The sequence below is a fragment of the Lonchura striata genome, chromosome 1 (genome assembly GCF_050655825.1).
Source record: "Lonchura striata isolate lonStrDom1 chromosome 1, ASM5065582v1, whole genome shotgun sequence".
Taxonomy (NCBI): domain Eukaryota; kingdom Metazoa; phylum Chordata; class Aves; order Passeriformes; family Estrildidae; genus Lonchura; species Lonchura striata.
The window spans coordinates 221,122-246,546 of record NC_140703.1 but is presented as its reverse complement, the minus strand read 5'-3'; the positions used below and the strand labels follow the sequence as shown (position 1 = coordinate 246,546).

The following is a 25,425-nucleotide window of genomic DNA, read 5'->3' as shown; positions in this document are numbered from 1 at the left end:
GCACGTGGGGGCTCTAACATTGCGCCTGAAAATCCCGGCAATGCAGGGATATGTTCTCGGTCTGCGACGGCACCTGTGGGGCTGGGGGCAAAGTCACTGTGAGGCTGGGATTGTGTCTGAAAATGGAAAAAGAATTCTATTGCTGAGAGCGGGGTTCTGGGCTTTGAATTGAAATAATACAGCATAGGCACAGTGGCTGGGCATTGGTGGGTGGCAGCTGAAATCACTTCAGAACTGGGATATTGATTCTGGGGTGGGCTTAGACACCCTGGGGCACGAGCTGAAGTGTTGCAGAGCTGCAGCCAAGGCCAAGATCCTGCACGCTGAAGATGGAGAAAGGCACAGCTGGAGCTAACGAAGAGAGCTGGCAGTTAAATAAAGCTTGTGGGTGAAGAGCTGAAATCACTGGGGCTGGGAAAGGGGATTTGTAGGGCGGCTGCTGTAATCACTGCAGGGCTGGGAAAGGGGGCTGCACACTCCATAGGATCCGAAGGGCTATCACAGGGACTGTGGAGTTCTTGCTGCCACATCCCTTTTATGCCTCTGACATGGATGCTGGGGCTGGGCTTGTGACTGAAACTAGAACAGGATGTGTAGTGCGCACATGGGGGCTCTAAGATTGCGCCTGAAAATCCCGGCAAATCAGTGATATGTTCTCGGTCTGCGACGGCACCTGTGGGGCTGGGGGCAAAGTCACTGTGAGGCTGGGATTGTGTCTGAAAATGGAAAAAGAATTCTATTGCTGAGAGCGGGGTTCTGGGCTTTGAATTGAAATGATACAGGCTAGGCACAGTGGCTGGGCATTGGTGGGTGGCAGCTGAAATCACTTCAGAACTGGGATATTGATTCTGGGGTGGGCTTAGACACCCTGGGGCACGAGCTGAAGTGTTGCAGAGCTGGAGCCAAGGCCAAGATCCTGCACGCTGAAGATGGAGAAAGGCACAGCTGGAGCTAACGAAGAGAGCTGGCAGTTAAATAAAGCTTGTGGGTGAAGAGCTGAAATCACTGGGGCTGGGAAAGGGGATTTGTAGGGCGGCTGCTGTAATCACTGCAGGGCTGGGAAAGGGGGCTGCACACTCCATAGGATCCGAAGGGCTGGCACAGGGACTGTGGGGTTCTTGCTGCCACATCCCTTTTATGCCTCTGACATGGATGCTGGGGCTGGGCTTGTGACTGAAACTAGAACAGGATGTGTAGTGCGCACGTGGGGGCTCTAAGATTGCGCCTGAAAATCCCGGCAATGCAGGGATATGTTCTCGGTCTGCGACGGCACCTGTGGGGCTGGGGGCAAAGTCACTGTGAGGCTGGGATTGTGTCTGAAAATGGAAAAAGAATTCTATTGCTGAGAGCGGGGTTCTGGGCTTTGAATTGAAATAATATAGGCTAGGCACAGTGGCTGGGCATTGGTGGGTGGCAGCTGAAATCACTTCAGAACTGGGATATTGATTCTGGGGTGGGCTTAGACACCCTGGGGCACGAGCTGAAGTGTTGCAGAGCTGCAGCCAAGGCCAAGATCCTGCACGCTGAAGATGGAGAAAGGCACAGCTGGAGCTAACGAAGAGAGCTGGCAGTTAAATAAAGCTTGTGGGTGAAGAGCTGAAATCACTGGGGCTGGGAAAGGGGATTTGTAGGGCGGCTGCTGTAATCACTGCAGGGCTGGGAAAGGGGGCTGCACACTCCATAGGATCCAAAGGGCTGGCACAGGGACTGTGGGGTTCTTGCTGCCACATCCCTTTTATGCCTCTGACATGGATGCTGGGGCTGGGCTTGTGACTGAAACTAGAACAGGATGTGTAGTGCGCACGTGGGGGCTCTAAGATTGCGCCTGAAAATCCCGGCAATGCAGGGATATGTTCTCGGTCTGCGACGGCACCTGTGGGGCTGGGGGCAAAGTCACTGTGAGGCTGGGATTGTGTCTGAAAATGGAAAAAGAATTCTATTGCTGAGAGCGGGGTTCTGGGCTTTGAATTGAAATAATATAGGCTAGGCACAGTGGCTGGGCATTGGTGGGTGGCAGCTGAAATCACTTCAGAACTGGGATATTGATTCTGGGGTGGGCTTAGACACCCTGGGGCACGAGCTGAAGTGTTGCAGAGCTGCAGCCAAGGCCAAGATCCTGCACGCTGAAGATGGAGAAAGGCACAGCTGGAGCTAACGAAGAGAGCTGGCAGTTAAATAAAGCTTGTGGGTGAAGAGCTGAAATCACTGGGGCTGGGAAAGGGGATTTGTAGGGCGGCTGCTGTAATCACTGCAGGGCTGCGAAAGGGGGCTGCACACTCCATAGGATCCGAAGGGCTGGCACAGGGACTGTGGAGTTCTTGCTGCCACATCCCTTTTATGCCTCTGACATGGATGCTGGGGCTGGGCTTGTGACTGAAACTAGAACAGGATGTGTAGTGCGCACGTGGGGGCTCTAAGATTGCGCCTGAAAATCCCGGCAATGCAGGGATATGTTCTCAGTCTGCGACGGCACCTGTGGGGCTGGGGGCAAAGTCACTGTGAGGCTGGGATTGTGTCTGAAAATGGAAAAAGAATTCTATTGCTGAGAGCGGGGTTCTGGGCTTTGAATTGAAATAATATAGGCTAGGCACAGTGGCTGGGCATTGGTGGGTGGCAGCTGAAATCACTTCAGAACTGGGATATTGATTCTGGGGTGGGCTTAGACACCCTGGGGCACGAGCTGAAGTGTTGCAGAGCTGCAGCCAAGGCCAAGATCCTGCACGCTGAAGATGGAGAAAGGCACAGCTGGAGCTAACGAAGAGAGCTGGCAGTTAAATAAAGCTTGTGGGTGAAGAGCTGAAATCACTGGGGCTGGGAAAGGGGATTTGTAGGGCGGCTGCTGTAATCACTGCAGGGCTGCAAAAGGGGGCTGCACACTCCATAGGATCCGAAGGGCTGGCACAGGGACTGTGGGGTTCTTGCTGCCACATCCCTTTTATGCCTCTGACATGGATGCTGGGGCTGGGCTTGTGACTGAAACTAGAACAGGATGCGTAGTGCGCACGTGGGGGCTCTAACATTGCGCCTGAAAATCCCGGCAATGCAGGGATATGTTCTCGGTCTGCGACGGCACCTGTGGGGCTGGGGGCAAAGTCACTGTGAGGCTGGGATTGTGTCTGAAAATGGAAAAAGAATTCTATTGCTGAGAGCGGGGTTCTGGGCTTTGAATTGAAATAATAAAGGCTAGGCACAGTGGCTGGGCATTGGTGGGTGGCAGCTGAAATCACTTCGGAACTGGGATATTGGTGGTGGGGTGGGCTTAGACACCCTGGGGCACGAGCTGAAGTGTTGCAGAGCTGCAGCCAAGGCCAAGATCCTGCACGCTGAAGATGGAGAAAGGCACAGCTGGAGCTAACGAAGAGAGCTGGCAGTTAAATAAAGCTTGTGGGTGAAGAGCTGAAATCACTGGGGCTGGGAAAGGGGATTTGTAGGGCGGCTGCTGTAATCACTGCAGGGCTGGGAAAGGGGGCTGCACACTCCATAGGATCCGAAGGGCTATCACAGGGACTGTGGAGTTCTTGCTGCCACATCCCTTTTATGCCTCTGACATGGATGCTGGGGCTGGGCTTGTGACTGAAACTAGAACAGGATGTGTAGTGCGCACATGGGGGCTCTAAGATTGCGCCTGAAAATCCCGGCAATGCAGGGATATGTTCTCGGTCTGCGACGGCACCTGTGGGGCTGGGGGCAAAGTCACTGTGAGGCTGGGATTGTGTCTGAAAATGGAAAAAGAATTCTATTGCTGAGAGCGGGGTTCTGGGCTTTGAATTGAAATAATACAGCATAGGCACAGTGGCTGGACATTGGTGGGTGGCAGCTGAAATCACTTCAGAACTGGGATATTGATTCTGGGGTGGGCTTAGACACCCTGGGGCACGAGCTGAAGTGTTGCAGAGCTGGAGCCAAGGCCAAGATCCTGCACGCTGAAGATGGAGAAAGGCACAGCTGGAGCTAACGAAGAGAGCTGGCAGTTAAATAAAGCTTGTGGGTGAAGAGCTGAAATCACTGGGGCTGGGAAAGGGGATTTGTAGGGCGGCTGCTGTAATCACTGCAGGGCTGGGAAAGGGGGCTGCACACTCCATAGGATCCGAAGGGCTATCACAGGGACTGTGGAGTTCTTGCTGCCACATCCCTTTTATGCCTCTGACATGGATGCTGGGGCTGGGCTTGTGACTGAAACTAGAACAGGATGTGTAGTGCGCACATGGGGGCTCTAAGATTGCGCCTGAAAATCCCGGAAAATCAGTGATATGTTCTCGGTCTGCGACGGCACCTGTGGGGCTGGGGGCAAAGTCACTGTGAGGCTGGGATTGTGTCTGAAAATGGAAAAAGAATTCTATTGCTGAGAGCGGGGTTCTGGGCTTTGAATTGAAATAATACAGCATAGGCACAGTGGCTGGGCATTGGTGGGTGGCAGCTGAAATCACTTCAGAACTGGGATATTGATTCTGGGGTGGGCTTAGACAGCCTGGGGCACGAGCTGAAGTGTTGCAGAGCTGGAGCCAAGGCCAAGATCCTGCACGCTGAAGATGGAGAAAGGCACAGCTGGAGCTAAAGAAGAGAGCTGGCAGTTAAATAAAGCTTGTGGGTGAAGAGCTGAAATCACTGGGGCTGGGAAAGGGGATTTGTAGGGCGGCTGCTGTAATCACTGCAGGGCTGGGAAAGGGGGCTGCACACTCCATAGGATCCGAAGGGCTATCACAGGGACTGTGGAGTTCTTGCTGCCACATCCCTTTTATGCCTCTGACATGGATGCTGGGGCTGGGCTTGTGACTGAAACTAGAACAGGATGTGTAGTGCGCACATGGGGGCTCTAAGATTGCGCCTGAAAATCCCGGCAAATCAGTGATATGTTCTCGGTCTGCGACGGCACCTGTGGGGCTGGGGGCAAAGTCACTGTGAGGCTGGGATTGTGTCTGAAAATGGAAAAAGAATTCTATTGCTGAGAGCGGGGTTCTGGGCTTTGAATTGAAATGATACAGGCTAGGCACAGTGGCTGGGCATTGGTGGGTGGCAGCTGAAATCACTTCAGAACTGGGATATTGATTCTGGGGTGGGCTTAGACACCCTGGGGCACGAGCTGAAGTGTTGCAGAGCTGCAGCCAAGGCCAAGATCCTGCACGCTGAAGATGGAGAAAGGCACAGCTGGAGCTAATGAAGAGAGCTGGCAGTTAAATAAAGCTTGTGGGTGAAGAGCTGAAATCACTGGGGCTGGGAAAGGGGATTTGTAGGGTGGCTGCTGTAATCACTGCAGGGCTGGGAAAGGGGGCTGCACACTCCATAGGATCCGAAGGGCTGGCACAGGGACTGTGGGGTTCTTGCTGCCACATCCCTTTTATGCCTCTGACATGGATGCTGGGGCTGGGCTTGTGACTGAAACTAGAACAGGATGTGTAGTGCGCACGTGGGGGCTCTAAGATTGCGCCTGAAAATCCTGGCCATGCAGGGATATGTTCTCGGTCTGCGACGGCACCTGTGGGGCTGGGGGCAAAGTCACTGTGAGGCTGGGATTGTGTCTGAAAATGGAAAAAGAATTCTATTGCTGAGAGCGGGGTTCTGGGCTTTGAATTGAAATAATACAGCATAGGCACAGTGGCTGGGCATTGGTGGGTGGCAGCTGAAATCACTTCAGAACTGGGATATTGATTCTGGGGTGGGCTTAGACACCCTGGGGCACGAGCTGAAGTGTTGCAGAGCTGGAGCCAAGGCCAAGATCCTGCACGCTGAAGATGGAGAAAGGCACAGCTGGAGCTAACGAAGAGAGCTGGCAGTTAAATAAAGCTTGTGGGTGAAGAGCTGAAATCACTGGGGCTGGGAAAGGGGATTTGTAGGGCGGCTGCTGTAATCACTGCAGGGCTGGGAAAGGGGGCTGCACACTCCATAGGATCCGAAGGGCTGGCACAGGGACTGTGGGGTTCTTGCTGCCACATCCCTTTTATGCCTCTGACATGGATGCTGGGGCTGGGCTTGTGACTGAAACTAGAACAGGATGTGTAGTGCGCACGTGGGGGCTCTAAGATTGCGCCTGAAAATCCCGTCAATGCAGGGATATGTTCTCGGTCTGCGACGGCACCTGTGGGGCTGGGGGCAAAGTCACTGTGAGGCTGGGATTGTGTCTGAAAATGGAAAAAGAATTCTATTGCTGAGAGCGGGGTTCTGGGCTTTGAATTGAAATAATACAGCATAGGCACAGTGGCTGGGCATTGGTGGGTGGCAGCTGAAATCACTTCAGAACTGGGATATTGATTCTGGGGTGGGCTTAGACACCCTGGGGCACGAGCTGAAGTGTTGCAGAGCTGCAGCCAAGGCCAAGATCCTGCACGCTGAAGATGGAGAAAGGCACAGCTGGAGCTAAGGAAGAGAGCTGGCAGTTAAATAAAGCTTGTGGGTGAAGAGCTGAAATCACTGGGGCTGGGAAAGGGGATTTGTAGGGCGGCTGCTGTAATCACTGCAGGGCTGGGAAAGGGGGCTGCACACTCCATAGGATCCGAAGGGCTGGCACAGGGACTGTGGAGTTCTTGCTGCCACATCCCTTTTATGCCTCTGACATGGATGCTGGGGCTGGGCTTGTGACTGAAACTAGAACAGGATGTGTAGTGCGCACATGGGGGCTCTAAGATTGCGCCTGAAAATCCCGGCAAATCAGTGATATGTTCTCGGTCTGCGACGGCACCTGTGGGGCTGGGGGCAAAGTCACTGTGAGGCTGGGATTGTGTCTGAAAATGGAAAAAGAATTCTATTGCTGAGAGCGGGGTTCTGGGCTTTGAATTGAAATGATACAGGCTAGGCACAGTGGCTGGGCATTGGTGGGTGGCAGCTGAAATCACTTCAGAACTGGGATATTGATTCTGGGGTGGGCTTAGACACCCTGGGGCACGAGCTGAAGTGTTGCAGAGCTGGAGCCAAGGCCAAGATCCTGCACGCTGAAGATGGAGAAAGGCACAGCTGGAGCTAACGAAGAGAGCTGGCAGTTAAATAAAGCTTGTGGGTGAAGAGCTGAAATCACTGGGGCTGGGAAAGGGGATTTGTAGGGTGGCTGCTGTAATCACTGCAGGGCTGGGAAAGGGGGCTGCACACTCCATAGGATCCGAAGGGCTGGCACAGGGACTGTGGAGTTCTTGCTGCCACATCCCTTTTATGCCTCTGACATGGATGCTGGGGCTGGGCTTGTGACTGAAACTAGAACAGGATGTGTAGTGCGCACGTGGGGGCTCTAAGATTGCGCCTGAAAATCCTGGCCATGCAGGGATATGTTCTCGGTCTGCGACGGCACCTGTGGGGCTGGGGGCAAAGTCACTGTGAGGCTGGGATTGTGTCTGAAAATGGAAAAAGAATTCTATTGCTGAGAGCGGGGTTCTGGGCTTTGAATTGAAATGATACAGCATAGGCACAGTGGCTGGGCATTGGTGGGTGGCAGCTGAAATCACTTCAGAACTGGGATATTGATTCTGGGGTGGGCTTAGACACCCTGGGGCACGAGCTGAAGTGTTGCAGAGCTGCAGCCAAGGCCAAGATCCTGCACGCTGAAGATGGAGAAAGGCACAGCTGGAGCTAACGAAGAGAGCTGGCAGTTAAATAAAGCTTGTGGGTGAAGAGCTGAAATCACTGGGGCTGGGAAAGGGGATTTGTAGGGTGGCTGCTGTAATCACTGCAGGGCTGGGAAAGGGGGCTGCACACTCCATAGGATCCGAAGGGCTGGCACAGGGACTGTGGAGTTCTTGCTGCCACATCCCTTTTATGCCTCTGACATGGATGCTGGGGCTGGGCTTGTGACTGAAACTAGAACAGGATGTGTAGTGCGCACGTGGGGGCTCTAAGATTGCGCCTGAAAATCCCGGCAATGCAGGGATATGTTCTCGGTCTGCGACGGCACCTGTGGGGCTGGGGGCAAAGTCACTGTGAGGCTGGGATTGTGTCTGAAAATGGAAAAAGAATTCTATTGCTGAGAGCGGGGTTCTGGGCTTTGAATTGAAATAATATAGGCTAGGCACAGTGGCTGGGCATTGGTGGGTGGCAGCTGAAATCACTTCGGAACTGGGATATTGATGGTGGGGTGGGCTTAGACACCCTGGGGCACGAGCTGAAGTGTTGCAGAGCTGCAGCCAAGGCCAAGATCCTGCACGCTGAAGATGGAGAAAGGCACAGCTGGAGCTAACGAAGAGAGCTGGCAGTTAAATAAAGCTTGTGGGTGAAGAGCTGAAATCACTGGGGCTGGGAAAGGGGATTTGTAGGGCGGCTGCTGTAATCACTGCAGGGCTGGGAAAGGGGGCTGCACACTCCATAGGATCCGAAGGGCTGGCACAGGGACTGTGGGGTTCTTGCCGCCACATCCCTTTATGCCTCTGACATGGATGCTGGGGCTGGGCTTGTGACTGAAACTGGATCAGGATGTTTGGTGTATATGTTTTTTAATTGTGTAATCAGATGGATTAAGAAAAGTAGACACCCGTAGCAGATTTCTGTTGGATCTGTGTCTGTGAGAATTGGGATGCGTGCTGGAGATGGAGAGACGCTGTTGGAGAGTGGCAACAGCAGCAGGTGTGAGCTGTGAGGATGTGGAGGGCTCACAGCAGCCCCAGGTGTGAGCTGTGAGGATGATGAGGAGGGGGCGACTCCTTCGGTGGCTGATTTAGGGGGTTTTCCTCACATCTCTTTTGCACGGAGCTGCTGGAGGAGAGGAGTTTTTGGGGGGCTCCCGGGGCTGTCTCCTGGAAGGACGGTGGGCGCTTCGGACAGGGTCTGGGGAGTCACCTGGATCCCCACCTGGATCCCCACCTGGATACGTGGAGCATTGCTCAAAGGTGGAGCCGAGGGACAAATCTTTGTGTCGAGAAGCAGCAGCCAAGGAGGTGAGCCGGTGCGCCTTTGTAGCGGGGACTTTTCCCCTTTCCCTTTGAAATTTCGTCATCCTGAGGTTGAATTGGAGGGGGCAGTCCTGTTGTCCCCCCTTTTAAGGGGTTTGGACTGAGGTAAAAAGCCCCCTTTTGCCATGGTTTGAGGCAAGGCGCTTCTTTTCTTCTCTTCTAGAGGACGCGATTGAAGGGAAGCCTACATTTCTTTTCCCTTGTTGGGGTGAGGTGAGCGCCGGAGCGTGGCGTCAGAGTCGGGGCTTCAGAGGAAGGGAGCTGCAGCCGTGGCAGCGCTGGCAGGGCGGGGGTCGGGCTGTGCCGCTGCATTCGGGGCGCTTCTTCTGCCCCCGGCCCGGCAGCGAAGGGTGCGGCGCGGAGCCCTGCCGGCAGTGCCGGGGCTGGCCGGGGCGGAAGGGGAGCTGGGCGCGGCTGGGCTGCCGCGGGCCCGCCGGAGCCGCGCCGGTGCGAGCCGTGCGGAGCCGAGCGGAGCTTTGGCCGGGCCGGCGGGCGGGGGAGGCGGCGCGGGCGGGGCCGGTGCCGGCCGGTGCCGCCGCTCCGTCCGCTCCGGGCGCGGGGCTCGGGCGCCGCCGGGGCCCCCCGGGCCCGGTGCCGGCCCCGCCGGGCCGGGGGCAGCGGGCGGGGGTCTGCCGGCGCGGCGCCGCCTCTGCCTGCCGGAGGAGCCGCTTTCCTGCCGGAGCCGCGCTGCGCCCGGGGCCGGGAGCGCGGCTCCGCATCTTCCAGCCTCCCTCGCTGCGCTGGTTTTTAGGGTCTTATCGATGTGTTTTAAGGATTATGGAGCTGTTCTAAGAGCTCTTAGGAATATGTAGGGATTTTTTTTTTTAAAAGCTTCTTTGGGGGCTTTTAGGGGTGTCTTAAAGTAGGGTATTTTTATTGTATTTTAAGGGCGTTCTGAGGCTATTTTTATGTTTTCGTGGGGGTTTTAAGGCATTTTGAAGATGTGGGGGTTTTTTAGGGCATTTTTATGGGGTTTTAGGGTCTTTTCATGGCATAGAGGCTGAGGGGCAGCTTGAGGGGCACTGTGGGGCCTTGAGGGTGACGGAGGCTGGGAGCTGAGGGGGGAACAGGGGAGGGGACAGTGGGTGACACAGAGAGATGCTGAGGGGGGCAGGGGCAGCTGGAGGGTGACACAGAGAAGCTGGGGGCTGAGGGGCAGAGGAGAGGGATTAAGGATGGCACACAGGAGCTGAGGGGCAGCTGAGAGGGGGCTCGAGGGTGACAGCCAGAGCCTGAGGGCTGGGGGGCAGAGGGAGGGGTCAGGGGTAAAGGGTGAGGCCTTCAGGGCTGGACAGTCCAGTGGAGATCAGGGCTACAGGGTACAGCTTAGGAGGCAAGTTAGGGTACAGGTACGGCACCCCTCACGCCACCCGTACCTCACCCTAAGCAGCCTTTTCCCTTTTCAGCCCCAACAACAGCAGCACAGCACAGCAAGCCTGACAGCGAGACCACACCGGAAGCCTCCCAGTGGGACAGGGCAGCGACCCTCGCACCAGGACAACGCCAGAACCCTCAGAGGACAACAGGACCTGCTGCTAAAAGGTAGGGATGACATCTGTGGGCTAGAGAGCAACAGGAAGGGGTTTGGAGGCTGAGCAGGCTTCCTTGAGTGTTTGGTTTTTTTTTGCAGGGCTATTAGGAATATTTAGGGGAATTTTGAAGGCTTTCTCTGGTGACTTTTAGAGAATTGTCATGCCTTCCTAATGGCTATTGTAGAATTCCTTGGTGCATTTTTAGTGTCAGGATGTGGGTCTGACAGAATGCCCACTGAAAATGCAGAGTACTACTGGAATGTACTGGAATGCTTTGGGAAGGTGCCAGTGGAGGGCCAGTGGGTAAGGTGCCATAATGCTGGTCTGAAGGTTGTGATTTGTGAGCAAAGCGAAGTGGTTGTGGTTAGGGTTTTATGGTGGCAGATTTCTTGAGGTGAAATCCAGCACAGAAAATATCAAGCCCCAAGCTTTGTACTGTCAGTTTGCAACAGGTATTTGGTAAGAAATAAAAAACCCTGAGTACTTGGGGATGGGAGATTTGGACTGGGAGAAATCCTGCGCTGTTTTGACATTGAGGAGGCAAAAGGAAATTTAGGACCTGACAACCCAGGGGCATTGCAGGGCCCTGTGAATAAATGAGGGATATCTACTTGGTGAAAGCAAATTCAGCAGCCCAGGTTCCTGGCGTCAGTTTGAAGGGCTCCCTTGGCACTGTCAGAAAAGCACAAGTTTGGGGGGGGGGGCAGCTGGGGTCTGAATATATCCTTTAATATTCGGATTATTTCCAGTCAGCCTCACCCTAAGACCCAAGGAGCTCTGGGCACAATCACAGGCCATTTTCCCTGGGAAAGAAAACTCACCAGTCCAGGTTCCTGATGTCAGTTTGTAGGGCTCCCTATTATATTTTATATTATCTTTATTATAATATTAACTATAATTAATATTAAATATAATATAATATTAAATAAAATATATTTTATTATCTTCCCTGCAAGCAGAAGGAGGTGCAGATTCACGATGCTTTGTGCTCAAGAGGGGCAGTGAATCTCTGTGGGTGCTTCTGCCCTTTTTCCCTGACCCTAAAGAGAAGAGACACTGTCCCTGCATGGACAGTCTTGGTCTGGAAGTAGTTGGCCTCAGTAACACAGTGTTTTAAGGGCAGAGGAGAGGAGAGGTGGTTCCCATGCCTGTGGGCAGCTCTTCCCGAGAGCAGGAGAGGGGACTGCATTGTTAAGTAGGAAGTGGATGTGTTTCCCAAAGAAAACTTCAGAAATTAAGCTCCAGGGGCAAATACTGTGAGGTTCTACCACCTCCTTGAGGACAGCGTTAAAACCACAGAGGCATCAGCAGAGCTTGGAGCAGGACTGGCCAACCCCAGAGCGCCTCACGAAGCCCTCTGTGTGTCTGTGGCAGTCGAGTAGCACCTGGGGGGTGCTGAAAGTCCCAGTTCTGAGAGAAAATTCTGTTTAACTTGTACACGTTGGCTGGGTGTGTCCCCCCAGTACAGCTCGGTTCTTCTCTGAGGCGGTGCCTGACAGGGTCTCTCCCTGTTAAGGGCCGGGCGTGTTTTTGGCACAACACAGCAAAGTGGATTATTTGCCCGGCGTTCTCAGGAGAATAATGGTGAGCAGCAGAATTGCTGGGTTGTGGCTGCTGTGCAGCTGAGATCGTGCAGTGATGTTTGGTGTTCTCGATTGTAGCTGAGCACGGGACCACAGCCCGGTGACCATTGGACATTCCCCGCAGGCGAGGCAGCCTCCATTGCCACGCGACGTGGATTCTCATCCCCAGATGCCAGAGAGATAAGTGGAGGGCTAAGGCCCACAGAGGGGGTGAAAGTGGGGTGCTGGGAGGGCATTTTGAATCAGCTTTGGGGGCAGGGATGTGCAAGAAGTGTCCCCTTAGACCAGCTAAAGGGAAAGTGTCTGTTTTGATCACAGTGCTGAGGTGCTCAGGGCAGAGCAGTTCTGGTGTGTGTCCTGTCACTTGTCTCTGGTGCACTCTGTGTTCTTTGGGTCTCTCGGTCCTTTCTTCTCCTCAAAAGCTCTCTCTCCCTGTCCTGTGTCACGGGTGTCTGCACGTATTTGTCCCACAGCTGCTCTGCCCTGCTGCATAGCCTGTAATAGCACAAGTCCTGGGGACTTGAAATTTGTAATTTGCAGGGTGTAGTTGGGCTCTAGATTGTATCAGGAGATTGACATAACATGTTTGGTGCTGTTAAGTTGTCCTGCAGCCATTTGACACTAGTCCTAACTTCCTTTCAGATGCAGACAGTTCAGATCAGTGGCAGAGAGCCCCAGTCCTGGGTGAGGGTGCTGCCATGATCAGGTCAGTCATTGTTTGCATTTTCAGGGGAAGCCTAAATAGTGACCATGTTACAGCAGTGTTCTTTGCCTTTATTTTTAGGAGGTCCAGGCAGATAGCAGCAGTCAAGGCCCTGTGTGCCAGGTGAGCAGTGGACAGAAGGAGTTGTTCTTGCTCAGGTTTCAGGTTTTGGTGCAATTGTAAGCATCCACTCTTGGTTACTTTGTTTTATTTTAGGCAGTCATCTTGCAAGATGTCTCTGGTCCGGATGTCTGGATGTCCAAGGCCAGGTGGGTGCAAGCGTAAGGTCTGGGTGGGTGTGCTTTTCAGGGCAGGGGGATGTTGTTTTCACAGTATCTCAGTGTGGGTTGTTTTGCTTTGTTTTTTTGCAGGTGCTGTCGCTGCCCTAGCTGTGTGAAGGAACAGAGGCGAGCGGGTGAGTTGGCATTTTGGCACAGTGACTCACAGGTGACCCTTATGCAGCAGCATGCTAAGTGTGTACCCTTTTGTTTTTCAGGTATCCTCCAGGCAGCTTGTGGAGTCAAATTGAGACTTCAGGTGAGCCGGGGCAGCGGTGTGTCGGAGTTTCGGGGATTCCTCTTTTCGTGGGCACTAGTTGCATTTTCTGTTTTGTCTTAGGTACCCTGAGGAGGAGCGTAGCTGAAGTTTGGAAACAGCAGCACCGAAGCTGATGCAGAGAACGTCTCGCCGTCCACATCCAACTGACATTGGATTCCATCCGGTTGTCTTGCAAAAGCCAAGTGCTGGGGCCAGTAGGTGGGAGATGGGGGGAAAACCTTTACTATCACAGGAGGCTATTTGATGTTAGCTTGGAGAATAGGCCCATAGTGGGACGGGCCCCTCGGGAGCAAAGGGAGAGGGTTTCTCCTCAGCCCCCCCAGAGTCTTCGCCGGGCAGGGCGGTTCCGATCCCTCTCTGGTTCTCGTGACGTTCGCATCGGCGGCCTTCTTTGACTCTTGACGTTGTCGTGGATCTTTTCACCATAGGAGCCCGCCTTCATGTCTGGAGCTATAGCTACAGTCACCCTGTAGTCATTTCTTCCTTCTCTAGGCCTACTGAGCTTCTTAGGCTTCCTCTTAAGTGCTTTGGCACTAACATCTTGAAAGGAGTTGCATGTCATCATCAAGTGCTACTGCCCTAGGGCTTTCTTTTCTTTGGCATCATCAGCCCATGGCTCATCTTGGGCTAGGAATCTTGGGTCCATAAGGTGAAATTGCCAGGCAGTTTCCACTTGTGTCCGTGTCACGTTGTCTGTGTCCGTGTCACGTTGTCTGTGTCATAGGCCTTTGTTACATCTCCATGCTTTAGCAACATCATTTTGTGCCGTATTGGCCATATTTTGCTCACGTACCTTCCCGGATATCAATTATTCTGGCATTTTTACATATTCACTTTTTGGGTCCGGACGATGTACACGAGATGTTCTCATCCATCTTCATTCTCAGTTTTGGTAGCCCTTCTCATGGACTTCCGTACGGAGCTTATTAGCCCCTCATCACCTGACCACAGTAGTTCCGTAGCATCTGCCTTCTCAAAGGATATAGGGCTCAAAAATTAGTCTTCTGGAGAATTATATCAAGTCCTCACTTATCTTGTATCTCTGTCAGCTTACGTTGTATGCACTTATGATGCACCTACCTGTGTCTGCTTCTATTGTATGTGCGTATGTTGCGCCTACCTATGTTAGCTTACATTGTTTGTGCTTACACTGTATGTACCTACGTTGGCTTATGTTGTTTGTGCTTATACTGTACGTATCTACGTTGGCTTATGTTGTTTGTGCTTATACTGTATGTACCTACGTTGGCTTATGTTGTATGCACCTCTGTTGTGGCAATTATGATTGGAGCTGCCTTGCCCGGGCAAGTAGTCACGCTCAGGTAGAGCAGTTATAAAGCTTTGCCGTTCATCTGTTCTCTACGGGGTTTGGGGTACAACACTGATGGGCCCAGAGTTGGTATAGCTCCTAGCTCTCAGATAGTCAGTCACTGACCGCCTCCCCTTGTCTCGTAGGTCCCCGGGTCCCTACAGAATTTCCTGGAATCTACCATTTGACATGGAGGTCCTGCGGTCAGAAGAAGCGTTTAAGCATATTCTTCAGTGCAGCGTTTCACGTAAGGGTGGCAGCCAGCGTGTCAGCAGAAGAATGTGTGAGAGTGTGACTGTCTGTGTCTGTCTGTGAGAGTTTGTGTGTGCTTGTGTCTGCAGCTGTGTGTGTGTGTGGAGCAGATACAACCTTGTGTGTATGGCCTTTGCCTTTCAGGGGGGGTTTTCATCAGGCAGGAGGATTTTTTGGGAGTCTCCGGAGCGAGTTGCCGTGAATGTGAGTTTGTGCGTAACGCGAAGGGGGCGTGCACGTCGGCGGAGCGTTTTGCGCCGTTTTTGTTCCGGGTGCGTCATAACAATAAAAGCGTTGTGGACTTTTCTGAAATGGAGACACGGTTATATTGTGTCAATATGTATTTGGCTTGTAGTACATTATATTGTTCTGTCTTTGCAGTTGTTCCTATCTTTTGATGTATTTTGCTGTATGTAAATTGGACTTGTACTTGTGTGCCTAGGTATGATGTATTCTTTGTTGTATTTGTCTCTGTACTTGCATTTGTATGCATTGTTTCCCTGTGTATTGCTGAAGTTTAAGGGAATAAAGATTAATCAGCCCTAATAATGATGCCTCTTACCCTCTGCCCTGCCCACCATTCATCTCCTGTCTTTCTTTGGTGTGGTTGAGTCCTATCATTTTCACCCTTTTTCTCCCTTTGCCTCTTACTTTCCTCTTTAGTCTATTCCTCACTTTATCCTTCCATGTGTAACTCTTTGTCTCTGGCTGTGTTTTCCTTTGTTTCCATTTCTAACACATCTCTATGTTTCTCTAACCCTATTTCCTTCTCACCCTATTTTCTTCCATTCCTCTACATGTATTTCCCCATGTCTCTTTGTCTGTCTCTTTCAATCTAGGTTTCACTATGTTTTCTTCTTTTTTTTTTCTTTGTCAGCCTTTGTCTTTCTAACACTTGCTATCATTGTCTTTGTCTCTGACCCTTTTTCCTTTTCTGTCCAACTTTAACTTTTTTGTCTAACTCTCTATTTCTTTCTCTCTTGAACCCTACCTTGTGTTCAGTCTCTCCATTTGTTTTCCTGTAGGTTTTCAGCTCTATTTCTTCTTTTTCTTGTCTCTCTATTTGCTTTTCTCTTTCATTTCAAGTGCTTCCTTTTCTGTTTGTCTTTCACTCTTTTTCTCCTTACCCCTCCTTTCTTTTGCCTTTCTCTTTCCAATCTGACTTTTTTAGTTTTTCTTTTTATCTCTCTTTTATTTTTCTTGCTCTGTTTTCTTCTTACTCTCTTCCTTTTCTTCTTCTCACTCTTTCTTCTTGCTCTCTTCTTCTCTCTTCTTCTTCCTCTCACTATCCTCGTCTTCTCCTCGCTCTCTCCTCTTCTTCTCACTCCTCTTCCTCCTCTCTCCTCACTCCTCTTCCTCCTCTCTCCTCTTCTTCTCACTCTCTCTCCTCTTCTTCTCGCTCTCTCCTTTTCTTCTCACTCCTCTTCCTCCTCTCCTCTTCTCACTTTCTCCTCTTCCTCCTCTTTCTTCTTCCTCTGACACTCTCCTCTTCTTCTTACTCTCTCCTTTCACTCTCCTCTTCTTCTCACACTCTCCTTTTCTTCATCTCACTCTCTCCTTCTCACTCGCTCCTCTTCCTCCTCTCTCCTCACTTTCTCCTCTTCCTCCTCTCCTCTTCTTCCTCTCTCCTCTTCTAGTTCTCTCTTCTTCTCACTCTGTCCTCTTCTCACACTCTCTCCTCACACTCTCTCCTCTTCTCACACTCTCTTCATCTCTCTCTCCTTTTCTCCTCACTCTGTCCTCTTCCTCCTCTCTCCTCTTCTTCCTCTCACTCTCTCCTCTTATTCTTCTCACCCTCTCCTCTTCTTCATCTCACTCTCTCCTTTTCTTCTCACTCTGTCCTCTTCCTCCTTTCTCCTCACTTTCTCCTCTTCTTCCTCTCTCTTCTTCTTCCTCACTCTCTCCACTTCTCACCTCTCCTTTTCTTCTCTCTCTCCTTTTCCTCCTCTCTCTCTCCTTTTCCTCTCCTCTTCTTCTCACTTTCTCCTCTTCCTCCTCTTTCTTCTTCCTCTGACTCTCTCCTCTTCATCTTACTCTCTCCTCTCACTCTCCTCTTCTTCATCTCACTCTCTCTTCTTCTCACACTCTCCTTTTCATCTCACTCTCTCCTTCTCACTTGCTCCTCTTCCTCCTCTCTCCTTTTCTCACTCTCTCCTCTTCTTGTTCTCACTCTCTTTTCTTCTTCTCACGCTCTCCTCTTCTTCTCACTCTCTTCTTCATCTTTCTCCTTTTCTTCTCAGTCTCTTCCTCCTCTCCTCACTTTCTCCTCTTCCTCCTCTCACTTCTTCCTCCTCTCTCTTCTCACTCTCTCCTCTTCTTCTCACTCTCTCCTCTTCTCACACTCTCTTCTTCATCTCACTCCTTTTCTCCTCCTCTCTCCTCTTCCTCCTCTCTCCTCTCTCCTCTTCCTCCTCTCTCCTCTTCCTCCTCTCTCCTCTTCCTCCTCTCTCCTCTTCCTTCTCTCTCCTCTTCCTCCTCTCTCCTCTTCTTCTCACTCTCCTTCTCTCTCTTATCTTCCTCCTCTCTCTCTCCTTTTCTTCCTCTCACTCCTCTTCCTCCTCTCTTCCTCTTGTCACTCTCTCCTCTCTTCTTCTTCTCACACTCTCTTCATCTCTCCTTTTCTTCTCACTCCTCTTTCTCCTCTCTCCTCTTCTTCTCACTCTCTCTTCTCACTCTGTCCTCTTCTTCTCACACTCTCTTCATCTCACTCTCTCCTTTCCTTCTCTCTCTTTCCTCTTCCTCTTCTCTCCTCCTTCGCACTCGCTGCTCTTCCTCCTCTCTCCTATTCTTCTTCTCTCTCCTCTTCCTCCTCTCCGTCTCCTCTTCTTCCTCTCACTTTCTCCTCTTCCTCCTCTCTCTTCTTCCTCCTTTCTTCTTCTTCTCACTTCTTCCTCCCACTCTCTCCACTTCTCACTCTCTCCTCTTCATCTCACTCTCTCCTTCTCACTCTCTCCTCTCTCTCATCTTCCTCCTCTCTCCTCTTCTTCCTCTCACTTACTCCTCTTCCTCCTCTCTCTTCCTCTTGTCACTCTCTCCTTTCCTTCTCACACTCTCTTCTTCCTCTCACGCTTTCCTCTTCTTCTTGCTCTCTCCTGTCCTTCTCACACTCTTCTTCATCTCTCTCCCTTTCTTCTCACTCCTCTTCCTCCTCTCTCCTCTTTTTCTTCTCACTCTCTTGTCTTCCTCATCTCTCTTTTTCCTTACTCTCTCCTCTTCCTGCTCTCTCCTTTTCTTCTTCTCCCTCTCTCTCTCCTTATCACTCTCTCCTCTTCTTCTCACTGTCTCCTTCTCTTTCTCTCTTTTTTTTCCTTTCTGTACTTAGAATAAAAAAGCAGGAGTAGAAAATACTGTGCTCCGAGGAAGTAAAAAAAGAAAACAACTTTAAAAATAAAAATTTCTACTCCCTGGGAGCATCAAAGTAAAAATAAAAATTTTTACTCCCTGGTAGCATCAAATTTTCTACTGCTGCGCCTGACAATCTTTTTGGGTAGGGGAGGGGTCTGTCTGGTAGCCACACCCCCACCCTGAATCCTCCCTCTACCCTAACCCCTTCCCTGACCCACCCTCCACCCCCTCCCCCACACCCTGACCCCGCCCCTAACCACGCCCCCAATGCTGACCCCCTCCCCCTAACCCCCACCCCGTCCTTACCCCCTCCCCTGGCCCCGCCCCCAGCCACACACCCTCCCCTGACTTCTACTGATACCTATTAAGATACGTATAAAAATCTGAAATAAAATATAATAGGAATAAATGTAAGAAATTATGAAAATATAATTTTCCATCAATATCCATTACAAATCCGAATGTGAATATAAATATGAAAAATAGAAAAATAAAGCATATTGAAATGCAGCTTAAGAGGAAAGCTTTTTTCTTTCGGTTCCTGTCGGGTCGCAGGCAGGCTTTTTGTTCCGTTCTTTCCCGCGCGGACGCTTTGGGGCGTTCGCTGCCGAGGCCGTGCCGGCGGGGACGGCGCGGTGCTGCCGCCGTGTGGGCAGAGAGCGGTACTGCAGCCCCCCAGCCAGTGCCCGGCAAAACCACCGAGTGGCTTGGCGCGGACTCGCTTGAAAAGTGCTGCCGCCTTGTGGGCACAGGGCGGTACTGCAGCCCGGCCGCCTTCTTGGGAGCGGCTAGGCACGGACTCGCTTGAAAAGTGCTGCCGCCTTGTGGACAAAGGGCGGTACTGCAGCCCGGCCGCCCTCTTGGGAGCGGCTTGGCGCGGACTCGCTTGAAAAGTGCTGCCGCTTTGTGGGCACAGGGCGGTACTGCAGCCCCGCCACCCACGGCCGCCCTCTTGCGAGTGGCTTGGCGCAGACTCGCTTGAAAAGTGCTGCCGCCTTGTGAACACAGGGCGGTACTGCAGCCCCGCCACCCACGGCCGCCCTCTTGCGAGTGGCTTGGCGCAGACTCGCTTGAAAAGTGCTGCCGCCTTGTGAACACAGGGCGGTACTGTGGCCCCACCACCCACGGCCGCCCTCTTGGGAGTGGCTTGGCGCGGACTCGCTTGAAAAGTGCTGCCGCCTTGTGGACAAAGGGCGGTACTGCAGCCCGGCCGCCCGCGGCCTCCCTCTTGCGAGTGGCTTGGCGCGGACTCGCTTGAAAAGTGCTGCCGCCTTGTGGGCACAGGGCGGTACTGCAGCCCGGCTGCCTTCTTGGGAGCGGCTAGGCACGGACTCGCTTGGAAAAGTGCTGCCGCCTTGTGGACAAAGGGCGGTACTGCAGCCCGGCCGCCCTCTTGGGAGCGGCTTGGCGCGGACTCGCTTGAAAAGTGCTGCCGCTTTGTGGGCACAGGGCGGTACTGCAGCCCCGCCACCCACGGCCGCCCTCTTGGGAGTGGCTTGGCGCAGACTCGCTTGAAAAGTGCTGCTGCCTTGTGAACACAGGGCGGTACTGTGGCCCCACCACCCACGGCCGCCCTCTTGGGAGTGGCTTGGCGCAGACTCGCTTGAAAAGTGCTGCCGCCTTGTGGACAAAGGGCGGTACTGCAGCCCGGCCGCCCGCGGCCTCCCTCTTGCGAGTGGCTTGGCGCGGACTCGCTTGAAAAGTGCTGCCGCCTTGTGGGCACAGGGCGGTACTGCAGCCCCCCCAGCCAGCGCCCGGCAAAACCGGCGGGAGGGGCGAGGGGCGGCAGCGAGCGGCGAGCGGGGCGGTGTCTGTGAGTGAGGGGAGGGCTGGAGGCGGCTCCGCGGCGGCGCCGGATTAGGATGGCAGCGGCGAGGGAGGCTTTCTGTCCCGTTCCGGCCGCCGTCCGTACCGGAACGCTTTGTGTCTTTCTGTCCCTCGCCGGCCGCCGTCCCCCACGTGTCGGGAGCCCGGCGCCGCCGTGATGGCGGCGGGCGGTGGGACCGGGCTCGGGCGGCTCTGGAGGCGCTGCTGGAGGTGGGATTCGGGGCCCGGCGCGCTGAGGGCGGCGGCACCGGGGGGACAGCGGGGGAGGGCGGGCGGGAGCAGCCGGAGGGGACCCGGCACCGGGAATGGGATTGGGGGGGGGGCGGGACACACGGACAGGCCCCGGAGCCCCCGGGACCCCCAAAACTCCACCGGGACCCCCAAAAAACCCCCCGGGAACCCCTCAGAACCCTCTGGGACCCCCCAAAAATAACCGGGAGCCCCCCGGTCCCGCAGGGCGAAGGCGCTGGCGCTGACCGGGAACCGGGGAGTGGAGCCGGCCATGGACTGGTGAGGGGGGACCCCAAGAACACTCCCGGGACCCCCAAAAATACCCGGCGGGATCCCCCAAAAACAGCCCCGGGATCACCAAAAACAGCCTCGGGAACCCAAAAATTCCCTTCAGAAGCCCCAAAAATCCCCCTGGGACCCTCAAAAACCCCCTGAGACCCCCAAAATTCCCTTCAGGACCCCAACCCCCCCCCCCCCCAGGACCCCCAAAATTCCTCCCAAAAACCCCCTGAAACCTCCAAAATTCTCCCCAGGACTCCAAAGCCCTCCCTGGGACGCCCAAAATTCTCTTTGGGACCCCAAAACTCCCCCTGTGACCTCCAAATTTCCCTTTAGGACCCCTGAAATTCCTCCTGGGACCCCTGAAATTCCTCCTGGGACCCCCAAAACCCCCTGAGACCCCAAAAGTCCTCCTGGGATGCCCCAAAAACCTTCCAGAACCCCCCAGGACCCCCTCCAATTTTGGGTCCCCCCCCGATTCGGGGTTCCCCCCGGTTTTTGGGTCCCCAGGCTGGTGGCTCATGAGGACGACCCCGACTCGGACCCCGAACTCCCCCCGGGTTTGGGGGCGCCGCCCGCGGGCCTGGGGGGGCCCCGGCAGCCGCCGGCCCCCGAGGACGAGACCCAGAAGTGAATTTTGGGGGTCGGGGGGGAATTTGGGGTTTGGGAAGGAAATTTTGGGGTATGGGGAGCTCAGGGATATTTTGGGGTTCAGAGTGGTTAATTTGGGGTTTCAGGGTGTTTATGGGCAGGGTTTTCGGGTATTCTCGGGAGGGCTTTGGGGTATTCTTTGGTGGGTTTTAGGGTATTTTTGGGTGGATTTTTTGGGATATTTTTGGGACGGTTTTGGGTTGGTTTTGAGGCATTTTATGGTGAGTTTTTTGGATATTTTTAGGAGGGTTTGGGTAGTTTTGGGTGGGTTTTTTGGGGGCATTTAGGACGATTTTGGGGTATTTTTGGGTGGGTTTTGGGCTGAAGGCGGCTCAGCGGCGGCGCTGGAGAAGGATGGCAGCGGCGAGGGGGGCCCGGCGGGGCCCTGCCTTTGCCAGCCCCTCCTGCCGCCCTCCTTGGAATGGTTTGGGGCAGTATGGGGTTATTGAGGTAGGAGTAATTATTTTGTTGTTGTTGATTTAATGTGGTGTTTTTTTGTTTGTTTGTTGTTGTCGTTTGATGTATTTGGTTTGTAGAGCAGGAACTGTAGACAGAATCCTGCAGAAGTAATATGGAATTTGTCCTCCCAAAACCCACCCGGCTTCCAACCACTTTCAGCACGTGGTCTTCCTTAGCAGCACATGGTACCCCACACTTGGGAGCCGGTGCACTCTACTTTTCTCTCCTCCTTTGCTGACAGATCCTGCTGAGGCTGAGGACAAAGCCCTACCCCTACACGGACAAGGCAGCAGACCTGGTTCGGGAAGCCAGCGTGCTCCAGGCTGCTCCAGGACTCTGATCAAACATCAGCATCCCCGTCTCTCACGTTGATGGTATGTGGTAACCCCTTAAGAACAGAATTCCACCTTTTCTAACCCTAAGCAGCAAACTGGGGATGGGTAACTCTAGAAATCTAGAAATCCTGTCATGTAAGGACCTCCAGGTTTCAGCCCTCCGTGTGTCCTTGGTATCAGAAGCTGGAATTGCAGAGTTGCCACTTTACCTCCAAACGTAATTTTTGATGTGGTTGTGCCACTTTAACAGTATATGAAATCTCTCTTCGTGTTCTTGCAGCAGCATTTTCGAACCACAATGGAAATCTAGTCCTTCTGCCCGGAGCTGTTCACAGAATTGTGGAATTCCAGATGGGTTTGGATGGGAAGGCACCTTTTTTTTTGCAGCATTAGATTTTTGCAGCATTGCAGCTTTTCAAGCTTCTAAGTAAGTTACTTCATTCAGATTTAAACTCTCTTGAAGCATGCTTGATATGGTTTGTTTTTTTCATTGTTATGTTAGTTTTTGTTTTGGTTTTAATTTGGCTTTCTTTTTTGCCTGGCGTAGGAAAATTTTACAGCTCTCACTTTTTTCTTCTCCAGTTGAGTATTACCAGTGTTACCTTCTTAATTCAAAAACCATTTGCTGTATGGAAAAAGCACCTTGCCTTTGTGAAGGGCCAGGTGGGAACTGTTTTAATGGCCAGTGGCACAGCCCCGTAGCACACAATTCCCAGGAAGTGGGGAGCCCTCTGCCAGGCAGAGCCACCTGGCCAGGTTCCTGCGGGTGCTGCTGCTGTACCCGGCTGATGAGGTGAGAAGCAGCTTGGCTTTACTGCCAAAATAAAACTCACCCGTTTTCCTATGAATCCCAGCAAAGTGGTCCCAAAGGCTCTGTCACTCAGTCTCTGCTTCCATTGGTGTGGAGAGGCTGGATCCCAGTTATCACCCCAGCAGTGCCCCTGCCTCCCTTTTCCCCACTTTTCTGTTCCAGTCGTGCGAAACATTCAGGCTTTGTTTTCTTCCCCCTGCGGTTCACTGCAGATCCCAGAAAACCCACAGGAGGGAAGATCATTCCTTGTGCTTCCACCTCCAGGTGAGAGAGGAGATGGTCACATCCTAGGAGCCTGATTTTGGAATGTTTTATGGAATTGGCCCAGTGGCTTTTACTTCTGGGGTTCCTGGAGTCTGTCCCTGGCAGGTCCAGCCTGTGCTTCAACTGAGAGCCCTCAGTCCGCAGGGAAGTGAACCTTTGGGGAAGTTCTTACAGCTCTGCTTAGTGCTTTATGAATGGTGATGATTTTCTGGAAGTAGGCTGTCCATTCTGACCCTTTTTCTTCCCTCTCCCTGCAGACTGTACCTGCTGAGAGGCTGAGGTGAGACCAGGATCTGTAAAATCCCTGACTCTCCGTGTTTTCCTGAGGCTGAAGCCGTGTTTGCTGTCAGTGACGACAGGGTGGGAGATGCTAAACACTGAAAACTTTGGGGTTTTTCCCCTGAACTCCCCAAGACTCTCTGCAGCTGTGCCCTGTCTCTCTCTTGAAAGAGTTTCTGGATTTACAAAGGTTTTTACATTCTGCAATATTTATCTATAACTCGATTAAAAAGAATCATACTGTATCAATGTGGTGTTAATTACTTTGTTTGAGTCGGTTAATTAAAGCAAATTGTTGGTAAGGGGTTTGAACATCCCTTAGTTGGAGCTGGCAGCTCTTATTTAATTTCTCTTCATTCCTTTAATTTCTTTCAATTATTTCTTGAGCCATTACTGCAATTAGGATGTACAGTAAGGACAAGAGCATTTCTGCCCTGCTGGATTGGGAAATCCGAGCCCAATTCCTTGGAGAGATTGAGGGGATGGGGATCTGTGCCTCAAGCTGGGTTTTGACAGTGGGAATTTGGTGAGGAAGGAAGAGGAGAGATCCCACGGAAAGTGGCTGAGGCCAGTTCCGCTGGCTTTGGGTGCTCCTACCCCCGAGAAAATCATCCTGGCTGAAGGGAGCTGGAAGAAGCCAGGGGGCTGCGCCGGGGGCTGTGCAGGGACCCCAAACCCTGGTCAGGGGCGCTGGGCAGTGCCAGCTGCAGAGGAACGCTGCAGAGGGGCTGCGCTGGAGCCCCTCAGCTTCCATGCAGAGATGCTGGCACTGCGGGGCTTTCGGGACACTGCCGAGAGGCTCCGCTGCCAGAGCCGGGGAGTTCTCCCGTTCTTTTCTGTCGTGCTGGGCACTTGGCAAGTCCTTCGAGCCCCGCAGGCTGCCAGTGCCAGCGGAGCAGCTGGAATCACAGACGGTCACACAGAAATCGGGCTGGGAGAGCAAATGAGCCGTTCCATGTTGTTTTTCACAACGCGTTTTGGATTTATACCAGAATCTCTTCTCTCCCCTCAGACCCCGTACCCCTGAGTTCTGAGTTTCCTCACAGAAATGTCTCGGCCTGCACCGGGAAAAAGAAAATTCCCTGGCACGGCGGGGAGCGGCGGGGTTTGGGGGTGCTGGGGCGGCACGGGGGTCCCCGCGCCCCGGCCGGTCTCGGTCAGCCCCGGGAAATCGCCGCCGCCGCCGGCTCGGCCCCGGCGCCGCCCCGGTGCTCCGGCCCGAGAGAGACCCCGACCCGCCCGCCGGGGCAGAGGCGGCACCGCCGGGAGCCGAAGCGGCAGCCCCGGGCCCATCCCGGCGGGCCGGGAGCGATGGCCCCGCCTCCATCCCGGGCGGGCCGGAGCCTCAGGGGCGGGGCCGGGCCGGAGCCTCAGGGGCGGGGCCGGCGCTGGCTCAGGTGCGCGGGACCGCGGGGCACCTGCGTGGGGTGGGGCCGAGCTTATTTAAGTGCCGGGAATCGCTGCAGCCGCCATTTGCTCACTCGGAGCGCGGTGAGGGTGGTGGCTTCTGTGCGGGCTCCGCAGCTTCGCCCGTCTCTCCTTCTCCCCCTTTACTCTTCCTTCCTCCTGCTCCCATTCCCCTTCTTTCCCTGCCTTTCCCCCGTTTTCCTGTCCTCCCCAAAGCCGACTGCTTTCGCTCCCCTTTTGTGCCCCCTTCTACTCTTCCTTCCTTCTGCTCCTATTCCCCTTCTTTGTCTTCCTCCTTTTCCTTCTCGTCCCATTTCGGCCTCCCGTCCCACCATCTACCCTTCCTTCGTTTTCTCCATATTTCTGTTTTTTATCCCCTAAACCCACTCTCCCTCCTCCCCCAAACGCGACGCCCCCCACTCGTCCCTCACCTGTCCCTGCCCCGCTGCTCCGTTCCATTCCCCCTCTCTCCCTCCTCTGTCCCGTCCCTCTTTCCCCCTGCCGGCCTTTCGCTTCCCCGCCCGCTTTCCTCCGCAGCCCGACCTCCCTCCCCACCTTCCCGCATGCCCCGCTCTGCCTCCTCTCTTCCCGTCCCTTTTTCCTTCTTTCCTCGCAGCCGCGGGGCTCGGGGCGCCGCAGAATAAAGCCCAGAGGGCCGGAGCCGGCGCCCCCCGCCCTCGCTGGGGTCCCCACACGGGGCCGGAGCCGCTCTGCGGGTCCCCCCATTGCAGTCCAA

At 53.6% G+C, this 25,425-nt stretch overlaps 1 protein-coding gene across 5 annotated transcripts; it reads left to right on the top strand.

The window, feature by feature from the left end:
• Window positions 1–20,061: 20,061 nt before the first annotated feature.
• Window positions 20,062–23,527, top strand: LOC144248622 (UBX domain-containing protein 1-like). 5 transcript variants are annotated; one of them, XM_085581227.1, is made up of 7 exons: window positions 20,075–20,183; window positions 20,430–20,483; window positions 20,994–21,113; window positions 21,835–21,967; window positions 22,212–22,355; window positions 22,952–23,003; window positions 23,261–23,527. In XM_085581227.1, the coding sequence occupies exons 1-4, from the start codon at window positions 20,131–20,133 to the stop codon at window positions 21,842–21,844; spliced, it is 237 nt and encodes a 78-aa protein (XP_085437353.1). In that variant the 5' UTR covers window positions 20,075–20,130; the 3' UTR covers window positions 21,845–21,967; window positions 22,212–22,355; window positions 22,952–23,003; window positions 23,261–23,527. The 5 variants fall into 5 exon arrangements, 3 of the variants coding, with proteins under 3 accessions (XP_085437353.1, XP_085436868.1, XP_085436398.1); XM_085580742.1 differs by having other exon boundaries at window positions 22,209–22,355; XM_085580272.1 differs by having other exon boundaries at window positions 21,835–22,355.
• The last annotated feature ends 1,898 nt before the right edge of the window (window positions 23,528–25,425 follow it).

Excerpts from the sequence above, each read along its gene's own strand:
- LOC144248622 (XM_085581227.1), top strand. The coding sequence starts at position 20,131 with ATGGCGGCGGGCGGTGGGACCGGGCTCGGGCGGCTCTGGAGGCGCTGC. Across the intron at positions 20,184-20,429 it reads CTCTGGAGGCGCTGCTGGAG|GGCGAAGGCGCTGGCGCTGA; the intron begins GTGGGATTCGGG and ends CCGGTCCCGCAG. Across the intron at positions 20,484-20,993 it reads GTGGAGCCGGCCATGGACTG|GCTGGTGGCTCATGAGGACG; the intron begins GTGAGGGGGGAC and ends TTGGGTCCCCAG.